The 23,759-nt window shown below is 42.5% G+C and overlaps 1 protein-coding gene across 5 annotated transcripts in view; it reads left to right on the top strand.

The window, feature by feature from the left end:
* IQSEC2 (IQ motif and Sec7 domain ArfGEF 2) overlaps positions 1-23,759 on the top strand; it is a 128,451-nt gene that overhangs the window by 13,795 nt on the left and 90,897 nt on the right. Inside the window, exon 1 of one of the 5 annotated variants that reach the window (XM_075185037.1) lies at positions 21,301-21,413. The exons of 3 other annotated variants lie outside the window; for them this stretch is intronic. In XM_075185037.1, coding sequence (XP_075041138.1) covers positions 21,401-21,413 — 13 coding nt within the window. In that variant the 5' untranslated portion in view covers positions 21,301-21,400. Of the gene's footprint in view, positions 1-21,300; positions 21,414-23,759 lie in introns of those variants that run through there. One more of the 5 variants, XM_075185038.1, reaches the window with a different exon arrangement.

Raw genomic sequence — 23,759 nt, 5'->3', positions numbered from 1 at the left:
TTATTTTTTTTAAACAGACTTAGTTACAAGTACAACCTAATGCTGACTGTTTTGAGTGCCGCAAAATTATATTGTGCAGGTTTTGATTGTCAGTGGTTAGCACATCTGCCTTACAGCACTGGGGTCATGAGTTCAATTCCCGACCATGGCCTTATCTGTGAGGAGTTTGTATGTTCTCCCCGTGTTTGCGTGGGTTTCCTCCGGGTGCTCCGGTTTCCTCCCACACTCCAAAAACATACTGGTAGCAGCCAATTAACCTATCAAATTGACCCTAGTCTGTGTGTGTGTGTGTTAGGGAATTTTAGATTGTAAGCTCCAATGGCGCAGGGACTGATGTGAATGAGTTCTCTGTACAGCGTTGCGGAATTAGTGGTGCTATATAAATAAATGGTGATGATATAGTTCACTGCAAGGATTGAAGAACCCGACTAAGATGCTGTGTGGGTTGTTTGATGCCTCTTTGCCTCAGAATGCCTCATGCCTCGGTGACTAGTTCCTTGTTAATTGATAGGCTGGATATTTATTGCCAGCCTCCACTGTGTGTGGGTGGTAGATTGACTCAAAGTACCTTTTGTACGGGTGTTTTTAATAAGTTAAAGACCAGAATTTACAACCTCTTCTGTTTTTTTTCTCCAAGCTACAGTCAGAAAAATGACCCATCTGTGCGCGTCTCCGTAATCACACTGGTGAATCAAGCGCTGATTCCCACCCCAGCCATTATACACTTGGACCCCCCTCTGTCTGTCTCTCTCACTCCGTTCCTTCGCTCGCCCCCACACTGCTTCCTCTAACTTGATGCCCCGTCAGCCATAACCTATCACTAAAATCACTCGCCATCCCACGCAGACTTCCGTCACTCCCAAAGAAGCACTTTGCTGGTGAGACATTCACAATCGGAGTTGACAGAAGCCAGCCGTCGAAAAAACTGTCCAGGTGCCGCATTTGACTGTCATGGCAACTAGCACTGCAGGGATGTAATTAGCAACCAGCGAGATGCAGAGAGATTTAAAATAATCTCGGCCTGCAACGGGTTGAATTATTGAAAGCGAGCGGCTGCAGTTTTAAGCACTTGTCCGTATTTTACTAAGTTGCCGCAAAGGACCATATTATGTGATCTCACATTGCCCCGTACACTCTAATCCCATATGCTCCATTACGTTGGAGGGTTTGTCGCCCCCTCATCAGGATCGCTGCTGGTCTGGGCTCCTGTGATGACTGAGAAATGGGTATAATATGTATTGCTATGCTTTTTTTTTTTTTCCCTGTTGCCTGGAGATGCTTATTTTTAAATGGTCGGTTTATTTCCTTACATGGGAATTTTAGTGTTCTGTCTAACCTCGCTAATCTTCCCTGTTGTTGTTTTTTCTTTTTTCTTCTATATATTCCTTTAGAGGCTTGTTCCTTTTGTGGGACTGTCTATAGCAGTCATGGCTAACCTGTGACATTCCAGGTGTTGTGAAACTACAAGCCCCAGCATGCTTTGTCAGCTATCAGCTAGTTATCTACTGGCAAAGCATGCTGGGGCTTGTAGTGTCACAACACCTGGAGTGTCACAGGTTAGCCAACACTGGTCTATAGGTTTGTGCGGCAGTGTTTAGCCAGGGGCTGGCATGGGATAGTTTCTACCCTGTCGTCGTTCTTGTAACAATGACGGCACCTTTCCTTCCCAAGTACATGTCCACTGCTGACTATTCACCATCACATTACAGAGTTTTCTGCCATGGCGCAATTCACTTTTAAAAGCCCAGCTGTACTATATGTTGATGGAGCGCTGTATACTCTCTAAGGTGCGCGTTTAGACGTCTCCAGCCCGTATAGAGCTAGGTGCATTTTCAGTTTGTATTCTTACATTAGCTGTGTCATCTGGGGGTTTCGTCTTCTCTGGTAATCTGGGGTTGCTCTTCAGTACTCTATTAAACAATGTTAACGCAAGAGCCAGCCCTGATTCTCTAAAAATAGGGTGTTCAACTTAAAGTCCAGCAGGGCTAAATGCAACTTTCCAAAGCTTTTTTTTTTTAAATAGTAGGCCTGGCAACACCGTAGTAAATGGTATATAGCCATCATCACCATTTATATAGCACCACAAATACCGTAATGCTGTACAGAAAACTCGCTCACAGCAGTCCCTGCCCCAATAGAGCCTACAGTCTAAATTCCCTAACACACACACACAGACTAGGGTTAATTTAATAGCAGCCAATTAACCTCATACTTGCCAACTCTTCCGGAATGACTGGGAGACTCCCGAAACCCGGGTATGACTGCCGGGAGAGCAGACAAGTATCCTGCATACGGCAATTTACTTGCCAAAATGACGTGATTCACTGTGAATCGCTTCATTTTGGCCCTGCCCCCCGTGGCAAAATGATGTTTTTGTCGCGGGGGTGGGGCCAAAGGCAAAATGATGTTTTTGTCGCAGGGGTGGGGCCAAAATGACGCGATTGGTAATTCATCCTGTCATTTGGTGCAGGTATGGTCATCATTGTATGATTATGTGTGGTAGCGTTTTATTGACTGACAGTTTTGCAAATGTGCATCAGGGGCTTATAAAATTTATTTCACTTTACTGAAAAACGATGACAACCTATTTTTATCTAGGGCTGGCTTTTGGGGGTGCCACTAGATCAGTGTTGGCTAACCTGTGACACTCCAGGTGCTGTGAAACTACAAGTCCCAGCATACCCTTCCATCAATAAACTTCTATATATTGGCAAAGCATGCTGGGACTTGTAGTGTCACAACACCTGGCGTGTCACAGGTTAGCCAACACTGCGCTAGATAGACCCCATTGGTGAGTCTACATCCAATCGAGGGAGCCCCATAATGGACATCGCACAGACCCATGTGATAACAAAGGCTGGCCCTGATTGGTCTGCGCCATTCACTATCTGTATTATTACACCTGGAAGGTTCTTATCTTTGCAGAGGGAATGATGGCAAATTATCCGTGTTGTCGCTGGTATTGAAGAGTAAAACTCTGCTGTAGTGACCAAAGTAATACCAGCTAATATAATTATACTACTCTCTAGCTTTCATGATCGTTCAGAGTTCATAGTCCTCTGTACTACAGCATCACAAGCGCTCTGTCTAGTTTATCTCTCGAGACATCTTCAAGCACATACTATCAAGGGGAAGTACTGGGACTCTGGAAGATTGTGCTTTAACGAAACAAAACTTTCCTCCGTTCATTAACTGCTTCTTAGTTGAGTTATTCTAATGTTCTAGATTCGCAACCCGTTTCGTTGTCCCTTATGTTTACCTGTGGTCTTATTGACCAGTGCTCCTTGAATCTTTAGAATAGACGTGTGGCTTCTTGCCGCAGTTCTAAATGACGGCACACGCTCCGCATTTTACCTACCAGCGGATATTGCCATGAAACTTTATTACCAGATCCAGAGCATATGTTAATCTTTACTCCGTACGACACGTGTTACAGATCTAGGACATTTGTAGCCGTGCATCCTGAATTGACCTGTTGAAAGTTTCATTCCCCCCCCCCCCCCATCCTGTTCATGTAAAAATAAATTCATTGGATACCAGCAGAATATTTCCTGATGTTGTTTCTTGTAAGTGCTGACTCTGTTACTGCAAACACACATTGCCCAGAAGCTGCTGCCTTCAGCCTTTTGCCTTAAACTTATACGTGGAATTAAAGCTGTTTTATATTCCAGTAGGGTGCACATTAACAAATAGCATTTTATTAGCCGTGAGCCGTCGCTGCGGGAAGGAGTATTTAAGTATTTAAACAAATATTTAGCTCCTACAAAGTAAGTATAGCTTGGTATTTTTTTTTTTGCAGAACTATTTCAGGCAAGAGCACTGGTTAGAAGGGTTTCTACGGTCAATGCATTTGAATTTTGTTTGTTATATTCCCTCATGTAACTACTAGCTATTTTTTTTTTTCTGCTTTCTTTTTGTGTTTCACTGCACAGCCTTTATATAATCCAGGCAGAGCAGTTTTGTGCCATATCCAAGGGCAATGAAAAAGGGCTTAGAGAACATAAAGGCTTTGATGGAACAGGATAGGAAGCTGAAAATAAATCCATGAATCTATAACACATTACAGGAAGGCGTGTGCAAACCAGTTACTCATCCGAAACTGGGAAAACGTGTTCAAGACTTGAAATATGTCGCAACCCGTTGTTTACATTTTTAAAATGACCTTGATGTCTGTAAATGAAGGACATAATTAATCATGGTTAAAAAATGATAAAATGCAAAATGAAATTGTCTATTATACATTTAGCCCATAGCGACCGGCCCTAAACGACATAGTGTAGACGTAAGGCCTTAATAGTCGGACCTTATGGGTTAAAGGGATTTCTGTAAGTGTGATGAGAACATTGGATCTAGGATTATGCTTGGTCAGATACATTAGCTCATGTTTAGGGAATAGAGAAGAGGTCTATTATTGTATTCATACGGTCAAGGAAAATATGCATTACCACTTATATCGGCTATATCTTATTGTGTACCGTACTCTGGTTATTTGCACTTTGTAGAAGACTGATTCTCTGCGGTTTTTTAGTCCTTTTTTTTTTTTAAATGGCTTTTATTATAGGCAAAGCTCATCGGTGTTTGTCTTTTTTAATAAAATTGCAGTATTAATAAAAAAAAAAAAAAAAATGACCACTGCCGAGAATCGTTTGTTTATCGGAACTGTCGCTTTATCATCAACATTTATTTATATAGCGCCAGCAAATTCCGTAGCGCTTTACAATTGGGAACAAACATTAATAAAACAATACTGGGTAATACATACAGACAGAGAGGTAAGAGAACCCTGATTGCAAGCTTACAATCTATGGGACAATGTGAGTTTGAAACACAAGGGCACGTGCTACATCATATTGCACAATGGACCAGCTAGAATGTAAAGGTAAAAGTATTGAGTGGGTTGTGTGATCAGTCACACAGCAATGTTGTTCAGAGGGTTGTTGTCTTGTGTTAGCTGTGTAGAGGGTGGTAATAGGGTAACCTAGGGAGATTAAGATGGTAGAGGAATATTATAAGCTTGCCCGAAGAGGTGGGTTTTCAGAGAACGTTTGAAGACTAGAGGAAAGTCTTACTGTGCGAGGGAGGGAATTCCACAAAGTGGGTGCAGCCTGAAAAAAGTCCTGTGACCGGGAATGGGAGGATGTAATGAGTGGATGAGAGATGCAGATCTTGTGCAGAATGGAGGTGTCGAGTTGGGAGATATTTTGAGACAAGTGAGGAGATTTAGATTTTGTTGATGGCCTTGTATGTTAGTAGAAGGATTTTATATTGGATTCATTGAAGTACAGGCAACCAATGTAGAGACTGACAGAGTGGCTCAGACCTTGACTTCTTCCATAAAAACATGGGTTAAAATAATTGGCCTTATTTAAAGAGCATTTCATCCCAATCCAAAAGTTGACGCAATATGACGACCTTTAATAATCTTTGCTAATGCGCGTAATCAGACTTATAATGGAAATTACTCTATATGCTATTTAATAAATGTGTGACATTACTGTCTATGTGCTCTAATACCCAAGTGCATGTGAGCTAGTGGGAGTTTCCAAGTAAAATAAACCTTCAGTTGTCCAGTAACTACTATCAGCCTATTAGATATGCCACTAGGTCATTGATGGGCAGCATGCGGCCCACCGCAGCTTAACCCACGGCCCCCCAGCTCCTTCCTGCGTTGTCAGTGCTTTGTTATAGGTTGTAACACTTGTTTAAAACGCCTACTGATAAGTTATCACAGATTGGTGTCTTTTTCTTAGATTAAATGTATTGTTTTTACTTATTACTGAGATTAAGGGTAGTGTGCTGGCCTTTCGAAATTTAGAGGGCCGCCCTTTTGGCCCCCTGAAGTGTATCCGGTTTCCTTTCACAGCTCTAGATCAATTCCATGTGACTTTGTCGCTTTCCAGTGTCTCTTTCCAGTAAAGCAACGTTCTTGCAGTGATTGCTAACCTGTGACACTCCAGGTGTTGTGAAACTACAAGCCCCAGCATGCTTTGCCAGTAGATAACTAGCTGATAGCTGGCAAAGCATGCTGGGACTTGTAGTTTCACAACACCTGGAGTGTCACAGGTTAGGCATCACTGGCTTAGAGACTGGAAATCCGCGACACTAGCGTAGGACGGTGCTAGGTAAACTATTGCTCTCCAGCTTCTGGTAATCTGCTGCATTTGTTGTCAGGGCATGCTTACACTTGTTGTCCCCTTAGAGCTGGCGAGCCACAGACTGCACACGAGATGCGGCCCCCCCCCCCCCCCCCCCCCACATTTACATTTTTTACAAATGCAGTTTGTGGTGGAGAAATTGACCTGTGTTACCTAGTGTGACCTAGAATGGACTGACCCATATTTCAGTGCTTTGTTACATCTGCGAAAGGATTACAAATACACGTCATGTGTTGCAGCATTTGCAAAATTAAGCCCCATCCCATTTATCTGTTGTAGTAATAAGTAAGAGCGTGATGGTTTATTTGTAGTAGAAAAATGCACATTTAAAATGTCTGCTTTGTTTTTATTATACTTCATTACAGATTCTTTTTTCATTGGTCCTAAAATGTCACATTTGTTTTAAAATGTTAATTATTTCATGAAATAACTATTTTGGTTTACCGGTTCTTTACAGTATTTTGCATGCTTTCCATCTAGCAGCATCTGTGTAAAAACAAAAACATTGTAAATATTTTTTTTTATACAAGAGCCATACAATGTGGACTTAAGCTTGATCTACTTATTCCTCCGTGCCGGGGGTGGACAGCATCATTTTTGTCACAAGTGGCCCTTAGCTGCACAAGGGGGGGGGAGTATGTCTTACCTTTGCGTAGAAGCACCAGATCACCTTATATGATCATTGTGCCAGCAGCCGATGTTCACCTGTCCTAGCCCAAGTGGTAGCCTCATCCAGTAGTGCAGTGCCTTTTACACGCTCAGTCCTCACGTGCCAGTTGGTCATTGTTCTGAGACGCCAAAATATGTCGTCCTAAACATAATGTATTGCACATCTGACAATTTAGGGACCCCAGCAATAGATTCTTTCACCCTCCAGGGGCCCCCATCCCACATTACGCACTTCTGATTTAACAAGTGGTTGTCAAATCAAAGTTGGAGAAGAAACGAACATCCCATCCCTGATCCGCTACGGGCCCTGTATCACTGCATAGGGCACTCTGCGTGCCAGGAGCAAATTGCTCTAGCCAGGAGGGGCCACATGTGCTTCCCCTCCTCTGATGGCCACACCCAGTCAACCGGTACTATATGCAGTGATTTCATGTTGCATGGTTCAAATGTGAGCCTCTGAGAACTGCAGCTAGTCCAAGTAATAGAATAGGCAAGATTCTCCCAAAATAGTTTTACAAAGTGGTGGTTGTTGCATATTTTGTTGTTTATTAGCTGAATGCTATGTTGTTCCCTAACATGCCACGGCAGGCTTCATATAGCTCTCCGTCGGAGGAATGTAAATGTTTAGTATAACTGTTCAGCCGTTAAATTAGCCAGAGCTAATCATTTATCCTACCCACCACTGTGCTCCAGTTCCCTGTCCCCTCGGACTCCCCTAAGTGCAGAAGGGTCCGGTTCTAGAACTGATCATTTTATATTGTTGATTTAATTATATTGTCATCGATTGCCTAATGCTGGTCAGTTGCGTACAGATTTGGTGAATGTGGTCATTCTGTTATCAAAGTGACCCCACTAGCTATTGTTCTAAACCAGTGTTGGCTAACCTGTGGCACTCCAGGTGTTGTGTAACTACAAGTCCCAGCATGCTTTGCCAATATATAGCAGCTTATTGCTGGAAGGGTATGCTGGGACTTGTAGTTTCACAACACCTGCAGTGTCACAGGTTAGCCAACACTGCTCTAAACCATGGCTGGGGGAATACCCAGGAGCTAGGTAGTTAATGTTCCTAAAAGTGTTGTTGGTGCCTAATTTGCGGGGGACATTTCTATTCATATCAGTGGATGTACATCTTCCATGATCTTAAAATATCCTGCTGGCTCCTAGATTTGAAGGACCATCTTCCGAATTCTACATTCTCCTATCCAACCCTGGTCATATAAGACCGAAAATAGAGATGGGCTTTAGCCCCCATCAGCTGAGATGGTATCTTCTGGTGCAACCTCCAGAACAGTACAAAATAATGTACGTTGTGCTTTAGGATCATAGAATCTGGATCCAGCTGCTGAAATACATGAAAACACCATTTAAATGGCTCATTTACTACCAGATTATACAGATTGATACAAAGTAAGCTGGTTAATTTATGAATGACACACTACAAGTAAAGTTCACTACACATGTGTAAATGTGGTAATATAATTTATTACTGATTTTATTAAGCGAGAGCCTCTCTACCGCAGAGGTGTCCAAACCGTTACATAATTGTAACATTTCTATAAACCTAACGAGAAGAGAAGGGGACGGGCAGTAGTGGATAAAAGTTTTTTTGAGTCTCAATATAGTAGTTTAAAATGTACATTTAAAATTAACAATGACAGCTTATCTGATCAGACAAATCCGTTCCACTGTTCTTTCCCATGTTAGCAGGAACCATTGGATAAGCCGTCATTGAGGGTTTATTGTACTATGGTACTATATAGTTCTATACTATAGTGACTCCATAAAACATTATGTATATATTATACCTTCGCTCTCTTCTTTCTGCCTAGGTCGCTCCTACCTGTGATATCCAAGTTATTTGACGGTTTGGCTGCAGGCCAAAAACAGACTAAATAAGTGATTCATTTTTTTACATTGGGATATTATGTGATTTTTAGAAAGTGTATGATAATCTCGTGTAGGTAGTAATTTGATGTTTTGCAGCCAACTATTTATATAAATATGCCAGCATGGTTGTCTTTGACAATGCCCAGACTTTGTGCTGTGTATGGCCACTGCAAGTTTGGATTTGGGCACATGGAATGGAAACTCTGCATGCTGCAGATCTGCACCAGGGTGCATGTGAAAGGGGGGATTCATCGGCTAGGAGAGGTCCAGGCAACCTGTGGCTTTCCAGGTGTTGTGAAACTACAGGCACAGATCACAGGTGAAGTAACACCTCAGGATCTGTTACACTGTGTCAGTCAGTAATGAATACCACTGGGCTCCAGTAAGAAGATCTAGAAAACATGCACTGTTAGGGCTCCCTGAGGACTGGGTTTGGGAAATCCTGGATAAGCCTGAAGGGCTTTGCCAGTAGATAACCAGTAGATAGGTGGCAAGGCATGCTGGGATTTGTAGTTTCACAACACCTGGAGAGCCGCAGGTTGCCTACCCTTGTTCTAGACATAGGTTTAAATAAGTTGAGTGCTTTCATTTGTACTTGTACTAGACCTTCAAGGTCTACACAGACAGAGAGGGAGACACAGAGGGAAAGACTAGGGTCAATTTTGATAGCAGCCAATTAACCTACCAGTGTGTTTTTTTTGGAGTGTGGGAGGAAACCAGTGCACCCGGAGGAAACCCACGCAAACACAGGGTGACCATACAAACTCCACACAGATAAGGCCATGGTCAGGAATTGAACTCATGACCCCAGTGCTGTGAGACAGAAGTGCTAACCACTAGGCCACTGTGCTGATTGGTTGCTATGGTTCAGTACAGAATTTGCACCTTCATGCAATGTTGGTAAATGACACCTAATGAGCTGCTCAAGGTTCAGCTACTGAGATGTGTTGAGAGTATCTAGCAAAAGGTGTTTTATTCTCTTAAATGATCATGTAGGTTAATCCCAGCTGGTGATGAAAGTGTTAAAGTGCATTGCTGAGCATCTGTTTAGCAGTAAATCTACCACCGCAGGGGCCACCAGGAAAAAGCTGTACAAACATCTGTCTCTGGCAATTGAAAGCCCCAGGGCACGGCACGGTGCGGCCGCGGAAGGGGTTTGTGCTGCCGAGGCGATGTTACTGCTCAGGTGTTGCCTCTCCAGGCAGCTGCTTGTGTCACGCTCCAGAAATAGGGGCAGCAACACTTCACCCGCTGTTAGAGAAACGCTGAGGAACAGGTATAATCATGCAGGTAAACCGTTTGGTCGCACCAGTGGATTTTATTTTCTCACTGTAAGGACTTATTTCATGGTGGGGTTCCATGTATGAAAATGCAGGCAGACAAATGCTGCAGTTTTGCTTTTTTGTTCCGTTTTTGTTTTTTGCTTGCACCATCTGTGTTGATGCTGGTTTTATGTACTGCTTGCATACGATGCAAGTATAGAATAATTAAAATGAGCTTTTCTATGTAAGCTCTGCTCGCGAGAGAATGGGGCAGAAAGTGTGTTCAAGGGGAGCAGTGTTAGTCGACCATATTCTACACTAGGGAGCGAATATTTGGCTGTCATTCTGCTTCCTTGCCTTGCAAGGGCTCTCAAGACACCCGCTCGGGAGCCAGGTATAATGCAGACTCCCATTTGCCTACCATTCCGCCATTGGTCGTACAGTTTGGCGCTAATTGACAGATTTTCGTCTTTGCTTGTGCCCATGTTTGGGAACTCTGGTGTTGCAATTCCTTTGTGGATCCCTGCAACATGGCTTCTGCAGTTCTTCACCACCATCAAATCCTCTTTCTCCTTTAGGATACATGACCCAAGTTCTGTCATTGCTCTCTGGCCGTCGGTTCCTGCTTCCTCCAATTTAGCAACATTTCTGGTACAGAAATCAAGCTTCTAATGTCGATACCCATTTAGTAAATACAGGCCAGGACCCGAGCACCCCACAATTGTAGGCTGGTCGCTGCCGTAATGTCCCGTGCTGTCTTGGTCTTGTTTATGTTCACTTGAGTACGAACACATTACAGAACCTGCATTGGAAAGTCTGAGAGCTTTAAAAACGTTCACATGGAAGTGTAACTCCTACCAGGGACCTGATCAATACAAATCAAATCCATTTTTATGGCTGTCAATTTTAAAACATTGGTTTGTTGGCACCAAACAGGAGTTCTGTCTAGTCAAACTGGGTGAGGATATCGCCATCCAATCACTGCACTAAGGCTGGGTACACACTACAGGTTTTTTAGCCGATCATTGGGCCAATCACACGATGAAAGACCGTTTGGCCTGATATCGCCTTAGTGTTCTGCTGATCGGAACCTTCAGTTGTTGGTAAAATCGTTTAAACGACATTGTATCGGTAAACAGTTTCTATAGTGTGTACCCAGCCTACCCTGCTACAAGCTCTGTGTCCTCACCCCTTTCCCTTCCTGTTGCCTTAAACATTTTCTAAAATCAACACAATTCTTTTGCAATTAAATGGGGGAGTGCAAACCAAACCAGTTTTATATTTATTTTTTTTTTCATTTTTATATTATAATTTACTGCTTTTTCTTTCATTAAAAATATACATAAGTATTTAGTTTGCTATTTAGTTGTGTGACAATATTTGTTTAAAACAACAAAGTATGTGAAGGGATATGGCTTGTTTTTTATTTTACGTCTGTTTATATGCTTAGTGGTGCTACACCATGCAGTCCCGTGACTGCTTGTTTTTAGGGAGTTTCAGCAGTCAGCTGCGCCGATGTCCCTCTGAGTTTTGAGCTAGAATCAACAATTACAGAGGACTCTTTCCCCACCCCCATTTCGTTTGTTCTCAGGGGGCGCTGGGACATCCTGCTTTGATTGCTTTTCCTCCCTTTCCATCCTGTGTTCAATACCAACCACTGACAGCTGCCAGAGCCCTGTATTTTGGGTCCTGTGCCTATGCTGCTGATGGTAATGTAATCACAGGTAGAAAATCAGACCTCCTTCACCGCTATTGAACAGAACTCGTCTCTTCGTTTGCTTGCACAACATTGGACAGGCAGGAATCGGTGATATTCACAGAGTGTTTAAAGACTTCTACATTGGCAGGGTGAATTTTTCTGCAGGTTAGACAGGTGGTGGTGCCCGGTGATGCAAAACGCTCTGTTCTTATAGGTTGTGCAATAGTGGATTCAGGAAGTGGTTTAGCAGATTTAATTATTATTAATATGCACCAGTCACTTACACTCAGTGCTGGCAGCCATGGGCTAAACCAACTTTCATTGGACTGCAGCCTATTAGCATGGTAACCAATGCCAATCACTGAGGCGCCCATGTGGTGGCCATTTTGTACCGCTGGGCAGCCTGTTGGGCAATAGATACTGATGTAGTGATAGCAGAACTGGGGTAAAACTAAGTCCCTCTGTGAGCAGCTGGTTTCTCATAGAACCAGTATAAAGTAACTTGATCCTTTCTCGCCTGTTAGGGATCGCTGCCATTCAGGGGGCAGAATCTTAAATAGACCTTGTATTAGGGGGAGAGGAGAAAAACTTGCAACCTTAAAAAATGAAAATCACTTGGATATTTTTTTGTACTTTAACAAGATAAATACGTATGTTGGGTAGGATGTGTGGGGTTAAATGAAGTAGATAATATGACATAAGACTGGGCATTTGTCATCTAAAGCAAGGGTGGGCAGCTTGATGGTTTCACATAAGATCAGGGTAGCGGCACAAAATGGTCACACAGCCCTACCAGTAAGTGATGATGGACAGTCCGGTGAGCAGGACATTGCCATCCAATCACAGACTGACCATGTGACCCCACTGTGACATCAAACCCACCAGGCAGGGAGGGGGGGGGGGGGTGATGATATAATACTGCAGGGGGCTGTATAAGTGGTTACACTCTTGTCGCAATTTCCCACTTGTTGGTTTAATGTTATTACACTGATGTGATGAGACCTGGATATGTATATATATATCGTTTGTGTTGTGTGTGTTTATATAAGGACTTGGCTGCACAGCTACATGCAACTGTATGGCGGTAGGAGGGTGCAATAACAAAAATTTTACAACAATAACGGTAATATTAAGTAATTTACCCTGGTAACATCTATATAGCAATAAATAAATTTATAGTGAATGCATTGGGAGCAGGGGAGTGTCCAACATTGAACCCCACCCCCACCCCATCGCAGCAACCACATGTCAAAAGTGGTAGACTTGCTGTGTCACTGGCGTGTAGCACAACAACAATGGGTGATAAGTCCAAGGGTCCCGCAACAGCATCTCAATACCAAAACCTTGATACATCTTTCTCTTTCCTCTTTTGTGGTCTTCACTTTTCCTACCGACTAGATTTTTCTTACATCTTGGGCTTATTTTGTTTGGTTTATTTAGGCTTTTAGGGTGGCAGTTACTTTGCTATTCCAAACTGACTCTATTTTCTATCCATTCGTTTAATTTGCACTTAGTATTAAATTATTAGGAATATACTAATTAATTTAAGCAACAAAGTCTAATTACGATGCCACCTAAAAGGCAAATGTCTGCTGTGGGATAAAGCCCAACGGCAAACTATGACTGATGACCAAAGAGAAAGTGGTCGCCAGGCAAATATGACCCCTCGGCAAATTGCCCGCCACAGAGAAAACAATCAAAGAGCGAACAGGACAGATGTGATATCACATCAACGCCTACAGTGCCGGTAAACAAGATGTCGATAACTTTGAAACAAATATTAATGGTCCCATGAACAGTATTTGTGAATTTTCCCACGCTAAGCGTCCACCTGACAAAACTATTCAATCAATGCTGCCACAAGGGTAAATTTCAATTGGGTTCAGTAAGGTCTGCCCCAGTTCTTGAGCACGTAATGAGAGGACAGTATGAACATTCAAAAATTTCCGTCATTTTGTTGGACTTCTAACTAGTAAATTAATAGTAGAGAGGAATAATGGCAATCACAACAAAAAAAATTGTAACGAAGTTCAGTAAACATGTAAGAGGGTTTGTAGTTCACCAATGTCTGACGAGCTGCTGCTGAGCAGGTACACGTCTGTTCGACACTGGAAATGATTTATAATGTTAGCAACTATATATTCACTTATATCAAAGGTTCATATCATTGAGCTAAATAATATACATCATATAACTGGAGAGTTTATACGTAACTAAAGTGCACTGTGCTTTTTCATTCCTCTGCAGCAGGTTACCACATTGGGAGAGAGGTGTGTCTCTAACTAGGTAGACAGCCAATGACTGACAGCTAGACAGACTTGCTCAGCAGAAATGCACAGTATGGATTTGCTGATTCATACATAGGGGCAGGTCTAGCCGTTGACCAGTATTAGATCCCACATGGACACCATCCTAAGGTTGCAGCTGTCTGTAATTCAGTGGTGAGATTATAATTTGCTTTTGACCAGATCTGCAGTGAAATTGCAGGTTAAGACTGACACTTCACCTTCATATCTGAAAGTGTCATTTTTCAGTTTAGTGGTCCTTTAAAGTTACCCAAGCACATGGCTCATAGACAGATGAACTGGGTCGATGTCTGTTATAGCCACGGGCATAGACCTGTCTACATGGGGGCAGTCTGCTTTTGATAGCTCACACTGGCATATAGTGGTCATTGTCTGATCGCATTTTCCATCAGTGCTGTGTGACATCTTCTCATTTTCGGTGAGAGATTTATTGATGGTCATTTAGCGACAACACAAGCGGCAATTTCTGGGGCAATTTCATTTAAAACCAAATTGGAAGCCGAAATCCTTGTACACAGTCATGTTAAGATTCTGAGCTATAGACAACTCTGCAAATGTAGATGTACAGTTGTTAGGTGACAGAGTATTGAAATGTTTCTGAAATGTGTTTGGGTCATTAATGCAATTAATGGCCCCAAACACACTTTGTGATCAGCCAGATTAGTGAACAGATTGAACACGTGTTGCTAAACTAAACGGATCCTGGTGTTCAGAGTCCGACTGAATTACTAGACCATGATACTTTCAATCGCTTTCTGGTTGTACAATTCAATGGTTCAATAGGTGTGTGGGTTTTATTTTTTGCTACCCAAATATATAGGGGGGAATTCAATTGCGTTACTGTTAAAAGTTACCCGGCCTGCGCATTATTACCGTTATTACGGTAATAGTGCGCGTTATTGCCGTTATTACGGTAATGGTGATCGTTATTGCCGTTATTACGGTAATGGTGATCGTTATTGCCGTTATTACGGTAATGGTGATCGTTATTGCCGTTATTACGGTAATGGTGAGCGTTATTGCCGTTATTACGGTAGTTTTAACGCCGGCTTTTTGCTTGCAGCTCCCTGAGCTGCGAGCAGAAAGCCGGGTTAATATTACCGTAATAAAGGTAATATCTTTAACGCGACGGTACTTCGGGGGAATTGAATTCCCCCCATAGTGTGCATTAGATTTGGATAGAGCATGTTGATTTGCAGGCTGTTTTTCTTTATCAATAAGTTACATTGTAAACGTTTATCTATAGAAACGGTAACTATCACCTTAAACATGATCATACACAATTTTAAACGTATCGATACGGTACCTGTTTGTTCAGGGACCTCATACCTACTTGTGTCTCTGTTGAGTGTTTGTGTGTGGCCTCTTTTGGTGGCTGCATGCTCTATTTAGATACATTCGCTGTGTTCTACATAAATCCCCCCCCCCCCCCCCACCCCCTGGACCACAAGTGCAAAATGTGGTTACAAACGCAATCACGTTTAAATTGCCTTATCAATGCTCTTCCTAAAGCTGGGTACACACTACACAGTTTTCAACCAATAATCGGCTAAATCAGCCGACATACGACCGCTCGTTCAAAAGTCAGGTCAGTGTGTGCAGTGACACGATGGTCGAAAGTCTGCCCAAATGGACGATTGTCGCCTCATTTGGTTGGTCGTACCGTTTAATATTCGTTCCAATCTCGTTTCCGCTGTGTAGTGTGTATAAACTTCCGACCGATCCACAACAGTGAGTATGAAATTACAGTCATTGCTCACGACAACATGGCTGTAAAAAGTCGCTAACGTGAGGTCCGCTCTTCCCTTTCTCGTTCTAAACAAGGCTAGTGTGTATGCAGTCCATGGACCGAGCGATCGGAACATCGACCGCAAGTAAAATCGCTCGGCATAAAAAGTTGGTCGAAATTTCTGTAGTGTGTACCCAGCTTTACACCAGTGGGTAGAGAGAGCTTCAATTATTTAGCCGATAAGTCAGCAGTTCTGTTAATGAATTTATCTGTTTTTTCCCTGACAATTGTGGCTTAAATGTAGAAAATTACACTTCATTAAAATGACTAACCCCCAAAAAAATCTTAAGTTATACTTTTAAACCTTGGGCCATGTCCCCTTATCAGTGTTTCATAAATACAATTTCAAGTTTATGTAATGATTCCCAATCAATAAGAGAAAAAATATTTGTACAAGAGACTAGGCACCACATAGGTTTCATTTTATGATATAGTGCTCCAATCACTCACATGTTGGACGTGGGTAACTTGGCTTTCAAATGATACCTGTCAATCAATTTTTGATAATACCAAACCTGTTTGCAGCACAAGAAACACTGACACGCTTTAAAATCTCAGTGAGAGAATCAGCAAGTCAATAAAAAATCGTGTAATGCATTATCCACCCAGAATTTCAGTTGTTCACTTCTAAATGTTATGTTTAAACCTATTTAAATGAGTTTTGATGATGTCCCTTTCAATTGCAAAAATTATAATTATAAACTTCCCTTTTCCTATGGATGTTGTGTTGACCCTCATGGAATTTTACCCACTCACTTTGGTCCTCCGTGTCCTTTGTTTCCAATGTGCCTGTCATTTATAAAGAAAAAATGTTATCCGTGTGGAGTTTGTATGTTCTCCCCGTGTTTGCGTGGGTTTCCTCCGGGTGCTTTGGTTTCCTCCCACACTCCAAAAACATACTGGTAGGTTAATTTGCTGCTAATAAATTGACCCTAGTCTGTGTGTATGTTAGGGAATTTACACTGTAAGCTCCAATGGGGCAGGGGCTGATGTGAATGAGTTCTCTGTACAGCGCTGCGGAATTAGTGGCGCTATATAAATGGCGATAATTATGTATTCAACGTATGTGTAACTCATTGTGGCTTCTCTAGTCTTTCCCAACCTCTGTCTGTAGCTGTATGAATAAGACTGAGATGGGTTTATGTCCCTCGGTCATGGGACTGTAAGTTGTGGGTTTGCATTATGATCTACAGGCAGCCTGCTGTACAGCACCTGTGAACCGCGGATGTGCACTATCCGGAGCCTGGAAGCAGCTACGAGCTTTGTGTCCTGGCAGCGCATGAAATCTATTATTCTTCCTGTGTGCTTTCTGCAAGCCACGTTGCTCTCACCCTTAAATGACCACATCTGTAATATTTCCTGCCAAACAAAAACCTGGGAGCTTAAGTTTGTTGACCGTAAGCCGAGTTGAGAACTTACTGTTCTCATTTAAGACATTGAGGCAAGTTGCTGTTGAAATGTTCTTTTTGTATTTGTTTTTTTTATCTTTTTGTGTGGTTAAATATCCTCTTTAAGAAGAAATAAGTAAAAATGTTAATAAAATGATATAATGGCCAAAATGAATGCTACTATGGTTGTATGGAACGTTCCTTTTAAATGACCTCTAACCTATCACTAGGTTTAGGTAAGTGAAATATATTTAGAAGACTAGGTACCGAGCATGAAAAAAACAGTTTACTAAAGCATTAAAGAATGTAAAAGGCATAAGATACAAAAGAAAAAGCAAGTGACGAGAGTAACCAAAATAGTACAGTCAGTTTAGGTTGAATAGACTTCTGTTCATCTAGCTTAACCTTTCATCCTCATACTTCAGTTGATCCAGAAGAAGGAAAAAGCTCTATAAGGCATAGTACAATTTGTCTTAAAAGTGGTGAAAAAACTCCTTCATGACCCTATACAGGGAACTTTCCCTGGATCTACATACTATAGTATGTTGTTAATGCATGTAGCTCCATATATTCTGTTAGTGGCTCAGTGGTTAGCACTTCTGCCTTACAGCACTGGGGTCATGAGTTCAATTCCCGACCATGGCCTTATCTGTGAGGAGTTTGTATGTTCTCCCCGTGTTTGTGTGGGTTTCCTCCGGGTGCTCCGGTTTCCTCCCACACTCCAAAAACATAGTAGTAGGTTAATTGTCTGCTATTAAATTGACCTTAGTCTGTGTCTGTGTATTAGGGAATTTAGACTATAAGCCCCAGTGAGGCAGGGACTGATGTGAGTGAGTTCTCTGTACAGCGCTGCGGAATTAGTGGCACTATATAAATAAATGGTGACGATGATGATCTTTATTTTTGTGTTTTTTTTGTTTTTTTTTAAACTCTTACACCCCTCTACCTTACTGTTTCCAGAGTGGGTTCTGCCATGCCACCCACCCTTCTTCCTTCTTTCTTCCACTTCTTCACTCTTCTCCTTTCTCTTTCACTCCCTCTCTCTCTTCTCCTTTTTCAGGACGTCTGGTCAACTTTTTATTTTCCTCTTTCACTCCGATACTTAACTCTCTGAAAACTCCCGTTCTTACCTTTCTCACGATCGATTCTGAATACTGTCCTCTCCGTTACATGGAGATCTATTTTTACTATGCACTTTACTTGTATTTACAAATGCATTCATTTTGCGCTTTGACCTAACTGTTGAGAACGCAGCCTATCCTGTAGAAGGAACTGGTGACACGGTGGCTCAGTGGTTAGCACTTCTGTCTCAGCACTGGGGCATGGGTTCGATTCCCAACCATGGCCTTATCTGTGTGGAGTTTGTATGTTCTCCCCATGTTTGCGTGGGTTTGCTCTGGGTACGTCGGTTTCCTCCCCCACTCCAAAAACTGGATGGTAGGTTAATTTGCTGCTATCAAATTTACCCTAGTGTCTCTCTCTGTCTGTGTGTTGGGGAAATTAGACTGTAAGCTCCAATGGGGCAGGGACTGATGTGAGTGAGTTCTCTGTACAGCGCTGCGGAATTAGTAGCGCTATATAAATAAATGGTGGTGGTGATGATCTGTGAGGTATCTGAGGTACCATGTACCAGGAATGCCACTAGTTTCTAGTAAATGGAGCGGTTACCTCCACTGCCTATAGGCAAACGGTGCACTTTATGTTATTTCCAGCCCAACAGCAGACCAGCGTGATTACCCAGGCTAGTTATTTGATTTGTTCAGTCATGGATTATCTGCTGCTGTTGCGCTGTGGGAGCACCCCGCTGGTTCTTTTACCACGCCAATAAGTAGTCTTTAACCCCTTGATGCCCACCCTCTGCTTATATCTGTGCAGTCTGAGACTACTTGAATAAATGGCAGGCAGTTGTGGTAGCCATGTGCTCTGACAGGATTGAACTTGGCCTATTAAGGACTGCCCAAGGCGTAGGCCGGGACTGTTTCGTTCAGTTCCCGCCCCTCTGATTGCTTAAACACCGTACGCACATTGAGCATTCAAAATATATGTAGTTGGGGAAACTAATGTCATCGGTATTTGGGATATCGTTTAGGAGTGTAGAAATGAATATGAAAGGAGGACCATCCAGTCATGAAGTGGCTAGTAGAATCATGGGGTTCCCATGGCTGAAACCTTGTGGAGAAACATTCTCCTGTGGATGAAGTTTGTATAAACCATGCGGGCAATCGGCTGTGTTGTCAATCATCTGCTTGAATTTATTTTCAGTCTCCAGGCTGAGAGACCTGGATCATTATTATACAGCTGACGTTGGTGGTCCTAGACATGGGAACCCTGCACTTCTGTGAGTTGGGGGGGGGGGGGTATATTCCAAATAAAACCAGAATTCTCCAAGTTCTATTTTCAGGCTTGTCAAAACTGGCTGTCCATGTGTTGTGCTCTGCTGGGACTTGTAGTTGTACAACAGCTAGGGCGGCATATAGGTTACTTACATCTCTTCATTGACACATAAATACAGCTCTAGTTTCTAGTTCTTTTGTAAGGTTTTAGTTTTTCTTCTGATGTCCAAAGGAAACTCTTGTTCCACTTTACCTCATACTTGCTGTTCGACAAATCTACACATAGTGAGGAGTTACGGAGTCTGACAATGGTTCGCTCTATAACTTTGTTGTCACAGCAAAGAAACTGGTGGATTATTATATGGATGTAGCTGGTTGAACTGATCAAAAATACGAATGATGTTCGCTGCTTAGCCAGTGTGATGGGTTAAAGCAGGCCTGTCCAACCTGCGGCCCTCCAGATGTTGTGAAACTACAAGTCCTAGCATGCTCTTCCAGCTATCAACTGGTTGTCTACTGGCAAAGCATGCTGGGACTTGTAGTTTCACAACACCTGGAGGGCCGCAGGTTGGACAGGCCTGGGTTAAAGATATAAAAATGGTCTTCTGTGCACTATTTTGATCTTATAGTTTTATTATTATTTTTTTTGCAGTAAGCCAAAGACTAGCATTTATGTCTGTTACACACCAGCATTATAAAAGGCTAGTGAAATCGTGTAGCACCAGTAAAAGCATTGCCAACAGGTGTGGGGATAGAGCCTGGTGGTTATATTGACATCATGCGCCTACTTGTGCTGCTCCTGCAGTCGGGGGCGGCTCCATTTATTTGCATTCACTGAAGTGAGCTCAGAGGGTCAGTGGAGTGTCCTCCAGTGACTGGGGGTGTAAGCGTGGGTTACGCACTGCATGTGGGAAGGAACTGGGTCAGCAGAGAGTAATGATGTAAGACTCCTGATGCTGGGTGATTGTGGCTGCGGATTAGCCTTTTAGTCATTTATCCAACTTATTAAAATGAGCTGAAGCGGAAGTCAGAATTTGAAAATTGCATTTTTTTCACTCTCAATTAGGCTCGTGTACGAACCACCAAAAAATTCCTGCACTGCTTTTATATTTGCTCAAGTTCACCTGTTTTGTCCACCAAGTGCTTTTCAGGTGTACATCCAATTTATGGTCCTTGGAACTGACCACAGAAAACCAATTTATGCTTTGCTGATCCACCTGAAAGTGTGTGCATGGTGGAAGCTACAATAACATAGCACAAGTCCATCCTATGGACACCGTAGATCCCCCTCTTCATTAATTTTAAACCTTTCACTTTTTTCCCCCCTAAAATATTGCTCATTTTAGCTTCATTTGATTAATTAATCAGGACTGCCTTTATAATAAATACAGCGTTTCTTTGTTACAGGAAGATGCAAAATGTGCCTCATTGGATGTATAGGACAAAACCCGCAGTTTAGTAAATATACCCCCCATTCTACAAAATGACAGCTAGAATCTGATTGGTTGCTATAGGCAACATCTCCACTTTTTCAAACCCGCAGCTTAGTAAATATACTCCCCAATCTCTGCTAGCTCAGAGGTACGTTTGGGTCAGTACTTTTATTTGTAATGAGTCCTTTCTGATGAGAGCACATCATTCCTGCACTGTTTTCTCAATATACCTGGATGCTAAGAGGTTAAGGTTTGTTCTCTAGCTGTTGATTTGGTTAAGAATCCTTTGCCCCTTGCAGATTTTGTGGAGTGCCAAGGAGTGACTCACAGGCTCCAGCGTTTATTTATATCGTGGTGAGCATACCGCTGCCGTTTCCTGATTTTCTGCCAGATCTGCGCACAGCATGTAGACCTGTGGCGATCAGTGCAGCATATTTCTGTCCATACAGAAAGATTTCTGCACACCTAGGAGAGCCTGGATGTCTAACCGATGTACGTACAGATTGTATAGCCCTTAAATGCATTTTATATATTTTTTTTTACCCAGATACCTCCTGTGTCTCTTTTCTAGCAAACTTTCCCTTTGAGCCTGATAATATAACTAGATCTGTATGAACAATCCTCTCCAGTTGCATAGTTCCAGCTACAGTTGGAGCGGTGTATAATACTTTGAATATCATGTTTATTTACCTGTACTTTCTATATTATTTTTCTGTACTTTGTATTATTATATACTTTTGTGTCTGTAAACATGAGCAACAAATAGTGCTTTGTTATGTTAGTGGCCTTGTTGACTACACACACTGGGGGACGCCATTTTGTTTAGGCTGAAACAGTATTCATGAGGGCAGCCTATCCATTCTCTTTAAACTAGCAACATTACTGAGGTATGAGGTAGGTATGAGGTAGGTATGCTAGATTGGTGCAATATTGCTCCCACCCACAGAATGGGTGTGTCGCTGTGTGTTGATGACCGGTATCGCTTGTGAGTATTCCTTTAGCCTTTTATAATGTTGGGCGATGTGCAGATACTGTGGAAGAGAGTAGAAGTCATTCATATCGGTATGGGAATTGTGTGCATTCCTTGTAGAGGATCACAACATTTTCCGAATTGAACTTATCTACCATTAGTCCTATTTTTAGAGGCCAAATGGGTGTGGCCTGATTGGAAATGGCTGTGACCTTATAGCAGATTGGTGAAATGGGTCACGGCGCAATTTGTTCCAATTTTTTCAGTTGGGAGTATTGGGTTTGAAAACTATTGTTCTAATGCGCAGCCCCCTTCCCCCCCCCCCCCCATCTTAAATGAATGCTGAGACAATGGGGTCTATTTATGACTAATTGTATATTGTTCATGTTAATTATCATTTCTTATCGAAATGATAATAAATGAATTAGCGTATCACTTTATAGTTATTATAATCCGATAGGAGCCTGTTCTGGTGAATAATCTATAGTAACAGTGATCTCCCCAGCACCTATTTCCCGGGTCCTCCACCCGGCTCTTGGAGCCCAACTGAGTCCTATTATAATAGAATAAACCATTGTTTCTCCTATTAGAACAGGCACTATGTGAGCACTACAGCCAGCAGTGTGTGTTAGACCACTGACCACCAGTCTGACCAGTCCTGGCAGCTGTGGGCAATAACCTCCAACATATTTCATTATTCCTGCAAAGTATTACACTGCCCCACCTGACTGACAACATTTTCTGGGGAGAACACGGAGTAAAGTGATCCCCAACACGTTACTTGCAGATTCTTATGACAATTTGTGATGGGGGGGGGGGGGGGGAGATCCCAAGATCCCAAGATCCCAAGATCCCTCTCCTGCGATGCTCTCCCCATAGGTTATAATGGCTAATGGACCGCAGGAGATATCTCTGATATCTGCTGCGATCCTCTAAATATAAATAGCCTCGCTACTTCGCAATGCGGTATAACTGCAGTTGTCAATGGATTTTAACCTCTTTGGAGGTTCCTAAATAGACCCAATATTTGTGAACATGCAGCCTATCAATTCATTAGGAGCCAGCGACATCTGGGGCATTTCATGGCTGATATAATTCAGTACCCACATAATGGCCCCTTCCAATGTATACAGGTGTGCCTCAATTCACACAGGCCTTCTCGGTTTCCATGGGCCTGGTACGAATCAATCAAAGTGATGATCGGTCTGAATCTGCTTGTTAAAGACATCATTCTTTTGTCTCAAATATTTCCTCTATAGCAAGTAACTGTGCAACCACCCCCCCCCCCCCCACCCCATTTAAATGCCAACTGTGCTGCTATATATTCAATCTATTCCACGGTCCCCGTTTATTTCAGGTGTATTGTGCCGCGATCAGGACCACGGAGCAGATGCTTCGCATGGTAAGGGAGCTGCTGTAATTAGCAGCCTTCAGTGAACATTGTCTTCCTCCATCCGTTTTACCTGCACCCTGCCTGTTAGAAGCAGATGGCCAGGGCAACAAGGTGCACGGACAGCTTGTGGTCTGTACCGGACTCGTTCCAACAGCCTGCAGGAAACCAGGCAAAACCTACATCTGCTGTGCCGTTCTCTGCCAGCCTGTCTGCCCTAGATCTTGGGAGGTTGCCACAGGCCAGCAACAAGAAGAAAATCACAAGTACAACTCTCGTGTTACATAAATGGAGCCATTAATTTGTAATTACTTCATGTTTAACATTTGGCACACCAAGCCTCGAAGGAGAAATGTATTAAACATTATTCAACTTTATGCTGAAGTTTCTAAAAATAAATTGTTTAAAGCACCAATCAAATAAAGAATAGAGGGGTCAAGTGTGCACAGTGTGTGTGTGTGTGTAGAAACTGTATTGT

The sequence above is a fragment of the Mixophyes fleayi genome, chromosome 9, assembly GCF_038048845.1.
Source record: "Mixophyes fleayi isolate aMixFle1 chromosome 9, aMixFle1.hap1, whole genome shotgun sequence".
Lineage (NCBI taxonomy): Eukaryota > Metazoa > Chordata > Amphibia > Anura > Limnodynastidae > Mixophyes > Mixophyes fleayi.
This window is presented reverse-complemented; position numbering and strand designations above follow the sequence as displayed.